The 17155-nt window shown below is 40.9% G+C and overlaps 1 protein-coding gene across 1 annotated transcript in view; it reads right to left on the bottom strand.

Annotated features, from left to right (window-relative positions):
* Positions 1 to 17155, bottom strand: part of LOC143117498 (desmoglein-2.1-like) — a 92903-nt gene that overhangs the window by 53782 nt on the left and 21966 nt on the right. Inside the window, exons 2-5 of the mRNA XM_076279245.1 lie at positions 6138 to 6254; positions 2722 to 2877; positions 2276 to 2414; positions 1669 to 1838 (exon numbers count right to left, since the gene is read on the bottom strand). Coding sequence (XP_076135360.1) covers positions 1669 to 1838; positions 2276 to 2414; positions 2722 to 2877; positions 6138 to 6254 — 582 coding nt within the window. The remainder of the gene's footprint in view (positions 1 to 1668; positions 1839 to 2275; positions 2415 to 2721; positions 2878 to 6137; positions 6255 to 17155) is intronic.

The following is a 17155-nucleotide window of genomic DNA, read 5'->3' as shown; positions in this document are numbered from 1 at the left end:
ACACCAATTTTCTTTGTGAATGAATAATGTATCGTAAATAAATAAAGGTACAGGTGTAAAAATACAGGTGCTCATAAGTATACCCCTATGTTAAATTCCCATTCCCATTTTTATTTATAAAGGCCAGTTATTTCATGGATCCAGGATACTATGCATCCTGATGAAGTTCCGTTGGCTTTTGGTATTAAAATAGCCACATATCATCACATACCCTTCACCATACCTAGAGATTGGCATGGTTTTATTTCAGTTAGCCTATTAGCTGGTTTGATTTGCATGCAGAATCTCCAATAGGGGGTACACTTTCCTGATATTCGCTTACCCCCTTGCTCTGAACCAGCCTAGCCAGCCAGCATGACACAGAGCGCATGGTAGGCCTAGGTTATTTTCACTTTCTAGAGTGCACATTCATTATGTGAAAGATGCTTCATACCAAAGCAGCGATCAAACATTATCAAATTTATTTATTTTAACACTCCAATTAGAAAATCAAAACCAAAATCATGTAAGTAAAGACTATGTTAACAGCTTAATTCTCAATACCAATTTCCAGGTTTTGCCTGCAATTGCACAGCGCCTGCTTCAGAGGCCACTGTTCCCACCTAGTTTGGCCTATAATCAAATGCTTGACCTCTTTGGAAAGCTAAGACAATGTAGTTTCTTGGAACAATCAGAAGAACTGTGTGTACTGACACAGAGTTACAGAGGCTAGAATATTGTTTTTTTTCTTTCTGCCGGATAACAAGCATCTCTGAAATGACCACATTTCAGCCCTCTGTGTCACTTGATATGACTCAGAAACACAACTGAGAGCTAGCACCAGGTCTTGTGAAGCTGTGTTCAAAAGTAGATCAATACAGAATGGAAATGTGAGTACTTTAGATTATTATTTGCTAAGGTATGCTCATGCATTTTGTAAAATGTCCTATGGAAACTCCCCATAGGACTTTTGGTTATCCAAAATGCATACTGACAATCAAATGAAAGGTAACACTTTGAATTTCATGCTTGCATTTGAATTGTACTTCAGGTGTTCTGATATGGAATGAATACAGTAAATATGGAATAATTACACAAAAAATATAAATCCTTGCCATTTCTATTTCAAATCAATTGGTGTGTATAAGATGGACTATACATCTGCACAACTAATATTTGATAAAATAACATGATTATTCAATTTCTATGGATTCCTGTGAGTATTTCATAACCCAATATGCGATATCTAGCATATTGCTAAGTGTTGTTATCTCATTGGCGCCGGTATAAGGAAAATGTGATATCGGTTTGTAAAATGTATGCCATCCTTGTGTAACCCAGACTAAAAGGTACAGAGGCACGGATTCACGAGGGGGTTGAGGATTTGATGTGATGTGAGGATGTGATTTTGACTTGATACATTTGCCTAAATAAAAGGCCTTAAATGGGAAGTATTTTAGCTTTGGTTCCCTTTTGACGCTCCAAGGTAGGGAGGATCTTGCCTCAGGGCTGAGGTCAGGGATCTTGAGCTTAAAAAGGTTGGTGACTACTGCGCTAGAGGAAAGCGAGATGGCCATCCACATTCACCCCAGAAAAAGTCATATAACCATTCCAATGACTCCAAAGCTGTTAAGTTAAGGTAAATTAAGCCAATTGAGCCAAAGAAAAACCTTGCTGAGCCGGCCTCACCTCCCGGTCCAGAGTTGGCTCATTCACAAACAGTTGTCCTGTGTCCCGGTCAATGGAGAACAGCATTCCAGAATCTGGAGGCTCTTGCTTGATGATGCTGTAGGCGATCTTTGAATTAACCGTCCCTTTCTGGTCTTCGTCGTGGGCGGTCACATTCATTATAAAGGTCCCTGGTGAAACACAACCGAGTCAACTGAGAAAATGCATCTTGAAACAGAGACTGCTAGCACACAGATTGTTAGAAGAGGACCATTCTGTCAAGTGGAACAGAATGAATTTTACAACAAAAATGTTAAATTTTTACATAAACTGTACACATAAAATGGTTTACATAAAATGGTTAAAGGTGCTATTTATTTTTATTTTCCATTAAGAGATTCAAATGTTGACTCAAAATAGCAACTGAATGTTAAGAAATTTCCATTTTGATGTGATGTCATATGTGCCTACGCCCTGTTTTATCCAGGTAGTCAATAAAGCTAGCAGGAGTGCCATATTAGGAATAATGCAGCGTTCCAAAAAACTAAGATTCTACAAATTACATCTTTTAGACCAGAGTAGATACTCAAGAGTAGTTGTTTTCAGATAGACCAGACCGTTTCCTTACCGACTGTGCTGCATTCTCTGACAGTGCTGATATGGATTTCGAACTTTGGAGGGTTGTCATTTTGATCAACAACAAAGACAGTAAGATCAATGGCTTCCTCTGCCTCAGTACCGTCAAGGAACATGGCAATTCCAGTCAACTGTTTGAGGAAACACATTGTTTCTTGATGATTGTTTGTTGCTTTATATCTGTAAAACTCACACAAAATATAAGAACCTTTGTAATCTAATCTAGTAGTCCACACCATCTCACTCACATTACTCCAATTTGTGCCTCAAGGGGGCAGTAAAGAACTAAAATGTAAATGAAAATGGGTGGGGACCTGTAACCACATGCAGAGTATTGCTGGGGGTGTTTCTGCAAATAGGGTGTGGAGTAGCAAGCTCATTTGAAAGTGCTTCAGGCTATTACACTGTGTTGTTTTCAAGACTTGGAGAGACACTCACATTATACTGATGGATTTCCTCTCTGTCCAAGATTTTAGTGACCTTGACATAGCCAGTGTCAGGGTCAATGATAAAGCGATTGACAGGACGCTCGTTTGCTCCGGGTCCTTTTAGGCTGTATTTCACTTTTTGAACCTCGTCAAAGTCTGAGCGAATCTAATTAATAAAAAAAACAACAGTAAGAATTTAAAGATGCAGGGCTTAGTCGTAATCAATTACACTTTTGTCAAATTAAGGACAACCCATATCTCTCAAGATGTCAGTCCAGTGTGTGTGTGCGTGTGTGTGTGTGGCATGGACAGAGCCATAAAACTAAGTAAATAAGTTGTTGTTGCCCTTGTGTGAAGCAAGTGGTGTATTTGATTAGATCAGCGGTTCCCAAACTTTTTTCCCCGCGGACCACCTTCTACATCCTGACTCGGCTCACGTACCCCCACCATCCAAAACATAAAAAAGTAACACATTCTATTGACGCATTCCAGGCATCGTGTTTAATTAGCCGCCCTACATGATAACAAAATCAAAATGTGCAACTGGTCTATGAGGTCTCACGCTAAAAAGTGTGGAGAACCACATTAGAATGGTTAGATAGCATCTCACTGCAGACCACGCACTGTGGCTTTGGGCAGTCTGTCTCCCAATCCACGTGAAGCCGAGGGCTATATGCCTCATCATACTTTCGTTTTCTTCGCACAGTCTTTTCTGTCTCGTTCTTTCTTTTATCCCCTGTGCTCCATCTCCACCTTCATTAGTCTGCCCCCCCATACCATCCCATCGTTACCTGTGTCCTGCTCTGTTTCTCTCGCTTCTCCTCTTCGACCGCTTTAATTAGGCCTTTTGGACAGTGTCCCTGTTTTTAGCCAGTTTTCCATGTTTACGCAGCCTTCTACCTAGCCTATACTTCAAAGAAACTGTGAAAACATAGCCTATTATAGTTTACAAATGATTTCCTATAATTTCACGTTTCCATATCATTATAATCCGATTCGAAATTATGTATTATTTATGAATTAATTTGATTATTAATTAATGAATCATTTTTAACTCCTTTCCGCCATTGCCCTTTTCATCTCGCGTACCCCCTAGTGGCAGCTCGCGTACCACCGGGGGTACGCGTGCCACAGTTTGGGAATCCCTGGATTAGATGATGAGCTTAAAGGGAAACTTGGCAGGATTTCCCCCTCTGCTGGAGAAATTGTGCATTATGCTATTTCAAACTGTGGAAAAAGGTAACGATAAAAAGGTAACGATAAAGCACATGGATTTGTTTACAAGCTAGCAAAACGGTAGCATAAGTTCGGCAGACAATGTGGATGTTACAAGGTAAGAAACACGATTTAAAACGAGTTTCTTGTTTCTCACTTCTCTTTCCGCGACGGTAGTCTCAATGTTGTAAGGTTGGTTTTCCGCCTGGGGACGCTAGGGGCAGCGGGAAAAGTCACCATTTTCACCGGAACAGGTCATTTAACCATCCAAATGATTTCTAAACGGGTTTATTACGTTGAAATAGTTGCCACGGTCCCCTTTAAATGTCAGGAACCTTTCAACAGTTAAAAGGACTGCGGATTTTAGTGATTGACTGAACAACATACATTTTAATGAGCAGCAGGACTAGAGACAAGTTTCATCTCTTCAAATGAATCATGTTAATTCTTTTTGCATTCACAGTCACCACAGAAACCTGTTGAGCCTGTAGGCCTATTTCATATTTGCATAAGCTGAAGAACAACATAAGTTTATTGCCATGGGGTCTGTTGAAAGATAATATCATCACCAGTGATAACTGCATAGCAAAACGTATCATCCATCAGCACCAACGTTTTTTGACCAATTTTCAAAACCGCACCCGCACTAGAGACAAGTTTCATCTCTTCAAATGAATCATGTTACCACAGAAACCTGTTGAGCCTGTAGGCCTATTTCATATTTGCATAAGCTGAAGAACAACATAAGTTTATTGCCATGGGGTCTGTTGAAAGATAATATCATCACCAGTGATCAGGGGCGTGCAGAGACCTTTGAAGAGGCAGGGGCTCAAATTTAAAAAAAGGGCATATGGAACAAAATTTTCAGAAAACGTGTTAACTTTATTTAAAACTTAATTTTGATTACAACCCAATAGAGAATACATAGGCTACATGCAAATTATATCAAAATAATTCCTATTCCCTAGCCTATAAAGCTTTAATCATCTGAACCCGAGCTGGACATTTTTTTTGCATTTAAATTCTAGCATTATGCTATTTCAATGATGATGGTGGGACAGGCTATTATATGGTTTAGCAATTTGCAAAGTATTCTAATGTACTGATAAACATTTTATAAATGTTCATATTTATTCATTATGTATCAAGAAGAATGGGTGTAAATAGCAGATAGAGCTGTAACACATTTTTCTCATTTCTCTCCTTGGTTCTGAAAATTCAATATGAGTACATGTACTGTAGGCCTACTGTAGCCAGGGCACAGACAGATAGGTCTTTTCAGTTTTCATTAGGCTATTGTCTACAGAGATCATAGGCTATAAGGCTACATCTTAGACCTATTGATTAAATTCAAAGCTAACTGTAATAGCCTAGAAATCTAGACGCACCCTAGCGGCAGCAAATATGTTATTGCCTAGTCTGGCTTGTCAGGCTATAATTTTAATGTTTATCACAGTGAACTACCACCATTAGCAAGCTGGTGTCTTGCAGATTCACGTGCTGTGCGTGTGGCCACTGAGTGAAATGACGCGTAATGTAGCCTACTGTAAACAGAGAACGACGTGTGGAGTTGGGTTAGTTAAACAACTACAGTAGCCTATGTCGTCGGCTTATGACGATTTAGAAAATGTTTGCCTACTCTGTTTTATGAACTAGGTCTACTAACCTAAGCTACTATAACATAGAAACCTAAACAGAATATGTTATGAATGTTCAGCCTTAGATTTTCGAAGCTGCCAGGTTATTGAAATGGATGGACCATGACATGGTTAAAACGGGTTTGATAGCCTACTTCATTAAACATGAAACAACTTTAAACATTTTATTCTCTATCTCTAAGCTGAATACTATTGCATGTTCAGACAGGTTAACTGCCAAGTGACCTTACCGTGCTCCCAAACGTCTGAGAGTTCACTGAATGTATGACGTCACGGATTGGTGGCCGCAAGGCATTTCAATTAACACAGAACATTTTTATTTTTGTAAATTTCTAATTTCAGGTTGGCGAATTATTCATTTAGCGAATATTCAGGTTGGAACTAGCGGAAGTATTACACATTTTAAAAAGTAAAAAACGGGTCCTGTCAAAAGGGCACTTGGATATCAAATGGGCAAAAGGGCACGTGCCTGCCAGTGATAGATGTAGTCATCGTCAGAAGTAGTCAGACAAGTGCAAGGACTCAGGTTGTGAGTATATCACATGAAACCAACCTTTGCAATGTACTCTCGTTCGGTGTAGTCAACATTCTCCTCCAGTTTTGCGGGTGGTAGGATCCATTCTCGCTTGCACCGTCTGTGGCTGTTTGCTTCAACTGACTTCATACAGACCTTCAAGGATACAATCCATATTAGTTAAATCTAAATCAGTGGTCTCCAACACGGTGCCCGCGGGCACCAGGTAGCCCGCGGGACGGCTATGAGGCGCCCCCAGCGCACTTTCTAAAAAATAGCCAACAGGTCACCTGCAGATCACGCTCTAAAAACACGCTCCATTGTGAAGTTTTCAATAGATATTTAAGTCTAGACCAGAACCATTTTAAGAATGTATGTAGCCATACATCTGTAACAATAAATTGATATTGGTGATACCTTATAAATTGTAGCTGCGTTAAAATTTAGCCTTTGGCTTCAAATCCGTTTCCCATTCAATCTTTAAACAACAACGGAAGCGGAGCGCACACGCTGCTCGCACGCATAGACAGTAAAGGGGGAAAAAACTTGCTTGTCTGGTGTAGCCAATGAAAGCATATCTTTGCAAAAGTTCTGTGGCCATTCCATGTTCGTCAAATACGGTTCTTGCATGATTGTTCAAGGACTGAAAAACAATTGCTTTAGCTCACAGGCCTTTTCTCCTCCGTAGGCAACTGCCGTATAATAGCGCTAAAAATGTTATAGCATGCATGACTGAGCAGGACTGTGCATTACCCTTTTTTGTCAGATCATGGATCATTTCAGGTGTGCAATAACTTTAAAAGGAGTTTTCATATGTTAGGGTGGTGTGGGCGATTACTATTGAAATGTTAAAACCGAATTGTCCACTGAAATCAGAACTTAAACATCCCCTGAATTCATAATGGTGGGTTGGTATAAATTGGGTACAAATTGTAACCCAAATTATTAATTGCACAAAAAGAAAGTTTTTTTGTAAAAAAAAAAAAAATAGATTAGATTCCCCATGCAAACTTTGAAATGAACAAACTGAACAAAAATGTTGGTAGTGTTGCATAGGTTATTGATATTAAATTTGAAAATACAGTTGCTTAATATATAAAGACGTATAGGCCTGCACAAATAATGATCATTTAAAAGTAAAAATCACATAGGCCTATTATTTAGGAGGACTACCCTCGCAAAAAAGGGGTGAGGGTATGTTTGTTTTAAATGAGTAGCCCTCCATATGATTTCGGGTCTTCAGGTAGCCCTCATTCCCAAAAAGGTTGGAGACCCCTGATCTAAATGGAGCTGCAATATAGCCTAGAAATCTAGACGCGCCCCAGGGCTAGTCTAGCAACTCTCAGTCTCCGTTGACTTGTGAGCTCTAGAAATCGAAACTAAATCTGGCATTGAAATCGTGTATAGAGTCGTTTGTTGGGCTTAACATGATTGATGGCAGAGTTGGAACTGTTTGGCTTGAATTCCCTGCTACTTGAAAACAAATATCCTATTGCGTCCTATTGCGTGCAGAGGGAATTTGAAAGACAACTGATTATCCCGACCCTCGGACTGAGCACTACGAACGATGAGTGCCCAGACGACCCTACATTATAATGTGGGTCTGGCTAGCTGCAATATTATAGACGCAAGAAAACGTTTAGAAAATGATTGATGATATCAAAAAAAACATAGTCCAGTATTTCTTTTGAAATTGAAATGAAGTTGTATGGACTGGACCATGTTTTTTTTTAAACGGCGACGAAATTGTGAATTTCCGCAATCGACTTATTGTAAATTACTGAAAATTGGCACAGACCATCTTCAGACCATGCCTTATCAGTGCTTTGATTTCCATAACAATTGACGGAAGCGTTTGCCCGTAGCAGCCAATCGAAATTGGTGGCGAAGCCGCCAAACAGGAAGTGAGCTCATATCTCAGCATCCGTAGCATCTATCAAAACCAATTGGTAAGACTGCTAGGGGGCGCTGTAATTAGCAAAACCTTTTTTTGCCCGTAGCTGCTGAAGTGTATTATTCTGCCATGGAAGTCTATGGCAGCCCATAGAACCGTCTGGTAAAAAGTTGTGAAGTTTGGCACACTGATTAGAGACAGTCCTGTGATAAATTTCATCAAGTTTTAAGTCGGCACCTCATACACTCTAGCACCACCAACAGGTCAAAGTTGGATGTGCGTTCACGCACCTAACCTTTGACCTGTCGCTCTGAGTTTTCAAAAACCAGGTGTTGTTGGGGTCCTTGGACTAAGCTGAGTTCAATGCACCCTATGATGTCAATTTCCGCCATGATGGATTTTCCGCTATATTGAATTTTATCAAAAACACTTAAAAGTTTTCATAGGTCACAAATTTTGTCCGATTGACTCCAAACTTGATGCACATCATCTTCAGAGCATGTCTCACAAATGCATTGCTTTTTGTCTTTCGAACTAAAACCATTTGGCCATAATAGCCAATCGAAATTTGAGGCGAAGCCGCCAAACAGCATCTGTAGTTGCTGATGTGTTTTATCGATCTTTTATTTTTTGATGTGAAACTGATGACAACATGTTCCATCCAGTTAATTCTAATGCGTGCATGCAACGGCAGGGCAGGGGTGGGACAGGGTGGGACGGGCAGGGGTGATTAGGTGGGGGGGGCTGGCTGGCGGAGGCGGAAGCAATACTCAGCCCTGTTTCAGCCCAACAAAGTCAGTTATGTTTTGATGTGACCAGGGCATGAAATTGGCACCCGCCCACACGCCAAATGCGGGTAACTTTTGTGATTGGCGGGTGAAACTGTCAATCTACCTGCCAAGTTGGCGGGTAGCCAATAAGACAACACAACACTGAGCAAGGAGATGCACTGTCGGGATTGCCAATTTTTGAGCCAATAATCTACTCTTTACTCTGCTACATTTTCAATTGCCTTTCATTACGTGAACAAGTTTATTATAGGAGAAAGTATCTCAAGGGAGAAAAGAGCACCTCTCCCCCGGTACACAACGGCGTGGGAGAAAAGAAACAGGGCTTCAGAATGCATTGTTACGTTTCCCCGCGATTATAAAAGTAATGGCTGGCCTATGTAGCCTACTACACAGAAGTAGATGTTCTATATAGGTAACAACTCAGTTAAGGCAATGACGTCCTGCCAGTTGCTGCATCTTCTGGTGAGGCTGCCAGAGTGCCAACGAGACTAGAGGTATGACATGACACGGAAACTTCCACATATATTCATTTCTGGCCAGCATCATTCAACAATCACATTGGACAAGGAAAGTAGGCCTACAACTTAATTTACAAGCAAAGCAAATGCACTGGAAATCAAGTTAGAAAAAGCCTAGCATTCATTTATGTAGGCTCAATGTTGCAGGACATGACATGAGACGGTCGGTCGGCTGAGAAAACAGATAGCCTCCTCTGTCGCTCTGCCCGAGTGGATATGCCTAGGCTATAGCCTAAATATAGGTCTACCCATAATATAGCCATTGTTTTTAGGTTACATTGTCTGTATGGTGAAGTTATAACCAGACTTCTAGCAATGCAAAGCAGAAGAATCAGCTACAATGCATTGGAAGACTGCTTTTCAATCCATAGCCACGTAATGCTTATTCTGGCTATGAAAAAGTATATTAAATAAAATATATTTGAATTGGGCTTTTAAAATATGTTTGACTATATGATTATCTTACAGAGGAGGAGAAAAGCAAATAGGCATAAAGGATACTTTTGTATCCCTTTAAAGGTCCATCAAAAATATAAAAATGTAGGCCTACAAAAAAGTAACTTGTTAGGCCTACTTGAGTAATTTATTAACAAAGCACTTTTTTACTTTTACTTGAGTACTGTAATGTGTATTCTGTACAAGTTCAAGAACCATTCTTATGCATTTTCTTAGTCGTTCACCTTTATTTTGGGCACAAAATATTTTTGGCTGGTAAAAAACACTGTGGCAGGTGGATTTCAAAATTCACCTGCCACAGTGGCTGGTGGCCAAAAAAGTTAACTTCAGGCCCTGGATGTGACACTTGTTGAAAGTGTTGATCACGGGTGTCTGAGTTCTATCAGAGCCCGTCTACGGAGAGCCTCCCCACTCTCTATTAATCCCATACAAACCGAATTGGGCTGCAGTTCACCAGAGTTCACCTAGATGGCGATCGCGGGCGAGTCCAAAATACATGGGGTCCTATGGAGCTACATGGCTACATTTATTGTTTTCACCTATTTAACAACTGAAACCCTCAGATTTTATTTTATTTTTCGCAAAATGGATATGGATTATCAATCAAAAGTGAAATAATCCGGGAGTCATGTCCTTTCGTTTTCTTACAGGTTGGGTCGTTGTTGCCCATAACACGCTAGCATTGATTCTATGCTATGCTATGATCATGCTAATGAATGACACGTTTGAAAGGCTTTTTAGAACAATTAAGTGACATTAAAAAATATAATACTCAACCAAGTGTATTGTCTTTGTCTCCCCTTTCGAATACAATATTCAAATTACTTGAAAAAAAAATTATAGCCCGAGAAAAGTGGATTTTGAGGGGTACAGCTCCATAGACCTCCATTCATTCTGGACTCGCCCGCGAGCGCCCCTAGATGCAGTACCACACCGGGAGAGTTCCGAGAGTGAAGGTTCTCCCCTTATTAGACATTCTCTGGTTCTATCTTGTCGCTGTGGCTACTCCGGCCTATTCTGCTTGGCCCCCTCATTGCTGCTTGCAGCTATATTTACACTTCGAATTTCGTCACAGCATTTATATCACAGCTACCCTATGATCTACCAATGGTAATAACGGTACCTGATATCAATTTAGTATTTTTTTCTGAATTTCGGGAGGTCTCGTTTTGGAGGGTGTTTTACATTCATTCCTATGGGAAACGGTCGCGGTTACACTTTCAACATAAAGTTTGTATATTTAGACTTCGAATTTCGTTACTGCATTTATATGACAACGACCCTATGGTCTAACAAAGATAACAATGTCTTCCGATTTTAGTTTAATGCAATTTTCTGAATTTGAGAGAGTGGGTGTTTGTCTGTGTGAGTGTGTGTGTGTGTGTGGGTGTGTGTGTGTGTATGTGCGTGCTTGTGTGTGTGCCTGCGTATGTGCCTGTGCATGCAAGCGTACATATGTCTACTGTGTGACTATGTGTCATACGTATGATTACTGTGAATGTATGTGTGTGTGTGTGTGTATCTGTTTGTGCACATGTGTGCACATGAAATGGGTTAACATGACCCCTGGAGGCAAACATACGGAAAAAAATGGTCATCCTAGGCTCTACAGTTCTCAAGATATTCACAGAGAACTGTGTCTGCCCTACCCTCCTTTCGGGGGGTCCAGTCCAGCGGGGGGGCTACAGATCAAAACGAAAAATGACGGTTCCATGCTATCCATGTGGGGGTACATGCCCACCAGGTTTTGTGTACCCCAGTCTTTCAGTGTCCCGGGAATCCTTGTTGGTGTACGTCACTAAATGTACACATAAATAATTTTATTGTAAGGCCCCCCATGAACGAAAGTACACAAAACTTGGCATGCATTCGGAGGGTGTCATAATGATCCTACACTTTTAATTTCGTGCAGTTTTGACCTTGTCAGCCAGAGATATTGTGATGAAAACACCTAATTTTTTGCTTTTTAATTTTTAACTAGGTGGCGCTATACATGAAATAAGTGGTAATGGGATGGGTTGACATGCCCCCTTAAGACCAACATACATAAAAAAGGTGGACCTCCTAGGCCCTACGGTTCTCGAGATATTCACAGAAAACTGTCTCCGGCCACCTACAGGCCAGTTGGTGTATAGTAACATAAATTAATTTATTGTGTGGCCCCCCATGAACGGAATTCCACAAAATTTGGTGTGCATACAGAGGGTGTCATAATGATCCTACACTTCCAATTTCGTGCAGTTTTGACTATGTTAGGTCACAGATACCTTCAATTACAACACCTCATTTTTACTTTTTTGTGTTTAACTAGGTGGCGCTATACATGAAATGAGTGGTTATGGAATGGGTTGACATGGCCCCTTGAGATCAACATACAAAAAAAAATGGTCCTCCTAAACCCTACGGTTTTCGAGATATTCACAGAAAACTGTGTCTGCCCTACCCTCCTTTCGGGGGGTCCAGTCCAGCGGGGAGGCTACAGATCAAAACGAAAAACGATGGTTCCATGCTATCCATGTGGGGTTACATGCCCACCAAGTTTCGTGTACCCCGGTCTTTCAGTGTCCCGGGACTCATTGACGGAAATTTGGGCATGCGAAAAAAAAAAAAAAATTCTGACTAAACCTATATGACCGCCGCTTTGCTGCGCGGCGGTCATAATAATAGGTAACGTTCCCTAACCGTTAGTTTTTGGTTTGGTTCGAACTACCCTTTAGGGAACCATACACTAACGTTCCCGAACATTCCCTTAACGTTTTGTGTTAGTGGGGTTACGACACTTTTTTTGTTACTGTCAGTGAACAGCACCGAGTGAAAGTCAACATTTTCTTTATATCTAGTGATAATGTCGTTAGTTCAGATAAGTAGGCTACCGGGCAGACTTAGTCAGAAGATCAGAATATAAAGTATCATGATAGCTAGCTATGGGCTAACGTTCCAGTCCCACCTGTGAGAGCCACCCCTGTTGTTGCAAACTTAGCTTCTAGCCGCCGCCGATTAGGCTGGTCGTGTCTTCAGCATGAATATTTTCGATAACTACTGCTCGTGATTGATTGCCATTGACATCGTCAGGGTAAGAGGGAGATAATATAGGCAAGTCGCAGTTTTGCAGGTGCTTGTGTGGGCTGTGCCGTCCCGATGGAAACTGTGGTGGAGAGCTGCAGTAACTAGGGAAGCGAGTGCATTTTGGCCGCTTTGGCCGCATTTTTACCAACAAGCAAATTGTGCAAATTCGTTGGAAAATGAACCCTGCAACACAGGCTTTAATGTAGCCCAAAATGATCAGCTATAGGGAGGGAAAGTAATCTCATCGCCATCTAGTGGTTGCGTTCCTAGAGTTTAGCGGAGGGGATGGGATTTTTTTTTAGAAAAAATATATCTCGGTGCACATTGGGATCTTAATTGAATGCCTTCCATATGTTAGGCACTGGGGTCACCTCTATTGCTTCAAGTAGTCATACCTTATTTTTAGGGTCAGTTGAATTGTTTTGAGTTTTTGTCGTAACATGGTGATAACAAACTACAGTTGCATGTGACGTCACAGGTTTGGGCGCTTAATCTCTAACTGATCAATACGGCAATTTGCTTAACTGGCTTACATATTTTTGTAATAACGGAAGGTGATGTAAACCGCGTGGTGATAACCTTTATGTCTGTATAACTGGTGTTGTGCTTCTACTCACATGAAGAGCTGGCAGTAAGTGTTAAGTGGCAATGCTAACCAGGCTAATAAACAAACCATGCTACCGTGAGTAACGTCGAAGGGTAAAGTCACATGGCTTTTTTGTAGTTCGTTTATGAAACAAAAGGAGCAATTTGGATTTTTTTAAATAAGGCAAAATATGGTCTGACATTTTCACAGTTAGAAGATTATTACTGTATAGACACTGAAAAATATTTTTGGTGGATAAGATCGCTGATTTGGCTTCACAGTATTTTTTTTAAAATAGGTCTATGGGACTTAACATTGGAGCTGCTCTTCGATAGGAACGCAACCACTTGGGGCGCTGGTTTTCACTTTCCCTCCCTATTAGGGGTTTGCACGGCGTGTCATCAGATTTGGACGTTGCCATATTGGAGATACTCGCCTCCAAGCATTAGGCACTGAAGTAAATCCCTAACATCGTCGAGGAAAATGGTTAATTATTGCCGTGTTTTAGGTTGTACCAATAGGTTAGACTGAGAAAAACATCTGGTGTAGGTATCAACTTCCAAAAGTTATTAGAAAACCAGGGAGAAAGGAGAATAATGCCAGAAGTTATAAGAGGAAGGGGGGCGCTTGTGGTTGAACTTGGTACTTCGTCTCCCTCACCCAACTCATATGGATCTGCGCTGCCCATAAACTGTAATTTCTCGCGCATTTTCTTGTGGTCCAAGTCCTGCCCTATATGCCTTTGCATCTTAGCCGCATTTTGATGAGCTTTTTTGTTGTTTAGACATGGCTACAATCACGTAAAATATCCAAAGTGCATAATACTCCATTGTACTTCATTCACCGAGTATCGCCAATATGGCCGCGCGTGCTGGGTTACCACGGTTACCGGCCAGAATGTGACGTCTGTGCAAACCCCTAAGAAAAGTTAGACAAGGCTTTCTGCCCTACCAAAATGTATGGTCACCAGTGTTGTAATGTAACGGAGTACAAATACTTCGTTACTGTACTTAAGTAGAAATTTCACGTATCTGTACTTTACTTCGCTATTTAAATTTATGTCAACTTTCACTTTTACTCCACTACATTTCCTAGATAAAATGTATACTTTTACTCCGTTATATTTCCACTAAGCATCTTCGTTACCCGTTACTAAAACATAAAATTAGAAGAAATGTGTGCGACAGCAATAAGGAAGGTTTGGCGAATCACTGCTCCTAGATTGTATTACGCACGTTCCGCACGCTGCGCGCTCTATTTCAGCACTGTTGGTTGCTAAAGGAGGAGGACGCACAACTGAAACTGCCATGAGCACGAGCAACTATGGAGGACCTCCCGTAATCATACACGACCACCCCGACGATAGTGGTGAACTCGGCGAACAGGGTAATGGTGAAGATAACGTCATACACCCATGGCCGTATTTGCAAGAAATGTTTCTGTACATTGGCAGCTTCTGTGAAGCTGAACACTCCGCTACCTGCCTCAGCGGCCTGTGAAAGGCTATTTAGCATCGCAGGACTTGTCTTCGGTCCAAGAAGAGTAAGACCCGGGCCCGGGGTGGGTAATCGGGAGTAAAAATATATTTTTTTTAACTTCTCAGTTGAAGTGAATTATTACATAACCTTTACACATTTGTTGAACCATGGTACTAATAAAAACTACAGGATAGTAAGAGCTGAAATGTTGCTTCATTTATCCAATTTCCACCACTATGGAAAACATGGGCCGGTCTTGGGCCTGAAACTCCCGGGCACTGAATTCTGGCAACTTTCTAGCTTCTTTTGAAGATGAACAGACACCTTTTTCAGTTTCATTTTTACCTGAAGTTCATACAAAAGTGACATTTCTGTTTCTGTTTTTTTCTTTGATGTCAGCTCTAAAAATATGCTGTTCTTTGAACTTAAGAGAATTGTGCCTGAAAAGTCCTAGAAAAGAATGCGATTTTGATTTGATGAGTGAGATTAAGAAGATATGGGAACCCTGAATATGCTTTATGCTTTACTATAAGAAAGCCAAAATAAAGTTCACAATAAAAGTTCAAAATAAAACCGCTTGCTTTTTACTTTTTACTTTTACTTCAAATACTTAAGTACATTAAATATCAGAAAATTACTTTTGATACTTAAGTACAGTATATATCAGATACTTTAAGACTTTTACTTAAGTAATATTTTAAAAGGTAACTTTCACTTCTACCAAAGTCTTTTTTTAGTACGATACTTGTACTTTTACTCAAGTATTGCTTTCTAGTACTTTATACAACACTGATGGTCACTGCACGCTACTGGGTAGCCTTACAGTCGGATAACTTTAGACAGGACGGGAGCAGGACGGGATTCGGGAGTCTTTCTCTCGGGATTTTGCGGGACAGAATTTTTTTTTGGGGGGATGTCACGTGATCGGGATATGATGGGAGTATTTGTGCGGGCTCGGGATGGGACGGGAGTGAAAATTGATTCCCGTGTCACCCTCTATTACAAACACAGAAGCTAGCGAGCATGAGGGCACCACACATTTTGGCTCAAGGGCCACATTGGGTTTTGAAAATGGGCTGGCAGGCCCCCCTCCAAAAAAACCCCACTGTTTTATTACCCTGGAAATCCAGAGTTCTCGCAAGAGCACAATTTGAATTGTGCCCGCAAGATACTCTGGCCACGAGCAATGATCCAAATTTCTTCTATCTCTCGAGCGAGAGGGACCAATCAAATCGGTGTAGGCGGGACACACTACACTACGCGAGCTACACTGATGACGACAGTGCTGCGACGTCCGGAATCATCTAGAAAACATTGCAAGATGGCTACCGATGAACACCAGTTGTTTGAAACGGATTTGGCCGCTACAATAAAGGATTTAGATTTGGCTTTTCAACTAAAAGAGGAGCAGAAAATCGCCCTCAAATCGTTCCTTTGCAAGAACTGGATACGTCACACTGTGAATTGTTGTGATTGGTCGTAGCGTTATCCAACTGCGTGCAGTGAGAGTTTCAAATGCATGCTTGGTGCCGCCCCTCGAATTGGGCCATTTTCATTACTCGTGGCCAGACCCTTAATCTGAAAGATTCCAGGGTCTGGTTTACCAGGCTACTGTTTTATATAATTTAATTGAAAATAATAACAAAGTATTTTTTTTTTAAAGGGGTGATAACTGGTTGAACAGAGCATTGTACCTTGTTCTGTGATGTTAACACAGAAGGTGCAAGTAAGTCCAAGAAATGGTCAGATGTAATTTCACAAGCCCAGTTACAACCCTATTTTGGCAGATTTAGCACCCCCTCGTTGTTTTCTGGACATTCTCATTAATAATGAATTGCCTTGCAGCCAATGACTACTCACTAGGGCTGGGACAACCATATTAACCTAGCGTTCATGGGCTTCGGAAAAACCTTTCTCCGAGTGAAAACATCATCATTCCGCGTCATTCACGTCACTTAATGTGTGAGTCAGAGGTCGGAAACTGGGGCTAGATTTTGTTAACAGAGTTGCCCAGTTAGGGGTTCGTCATCACTTTTGTCGTCACGTTGTAGTTCGTTTGTAGTCCATGTGGCCTTTCATGTCCAACAGTTTTAATGTGAACTTGGGAATTTGCCCTTTTTATCACTTGATAGCTGCATATCTTTCTTTCACGAGCATCTTACACTATATTTTAAGCAAATACAGTTGTTAGTTTAGGATTAGTGAGATGTTTTAACCTTTGTTGTGGCATCCGTGTTTGTCACACATTCCGTTGGCAAAGCACATGAA

The sequence above is a fragment of the Alosa pseudoharengus genome, unplaced genomic scaffold (assembly GCF_046254945.1).
Source record: "Alosa pseudoharengus isolate Yale_2024_CS ecotype anadromous, Long Island Sound unplaced genomic scaffold, YU_APseudo_1.1 YU_APseudo_1.1_scf_11, whole genome shotgun sequence".
NCBI classification, from domain to species: domain Eukaryota; kingdom Metazoa; phylum Chordata; class Actinopteri; order Clupeiformes; family Clupeidae; genus Alosa; species Alosa pseudoharengus.
This window is presented reverse-complemented; position numbering and strand designations above follow the sequence as displayed.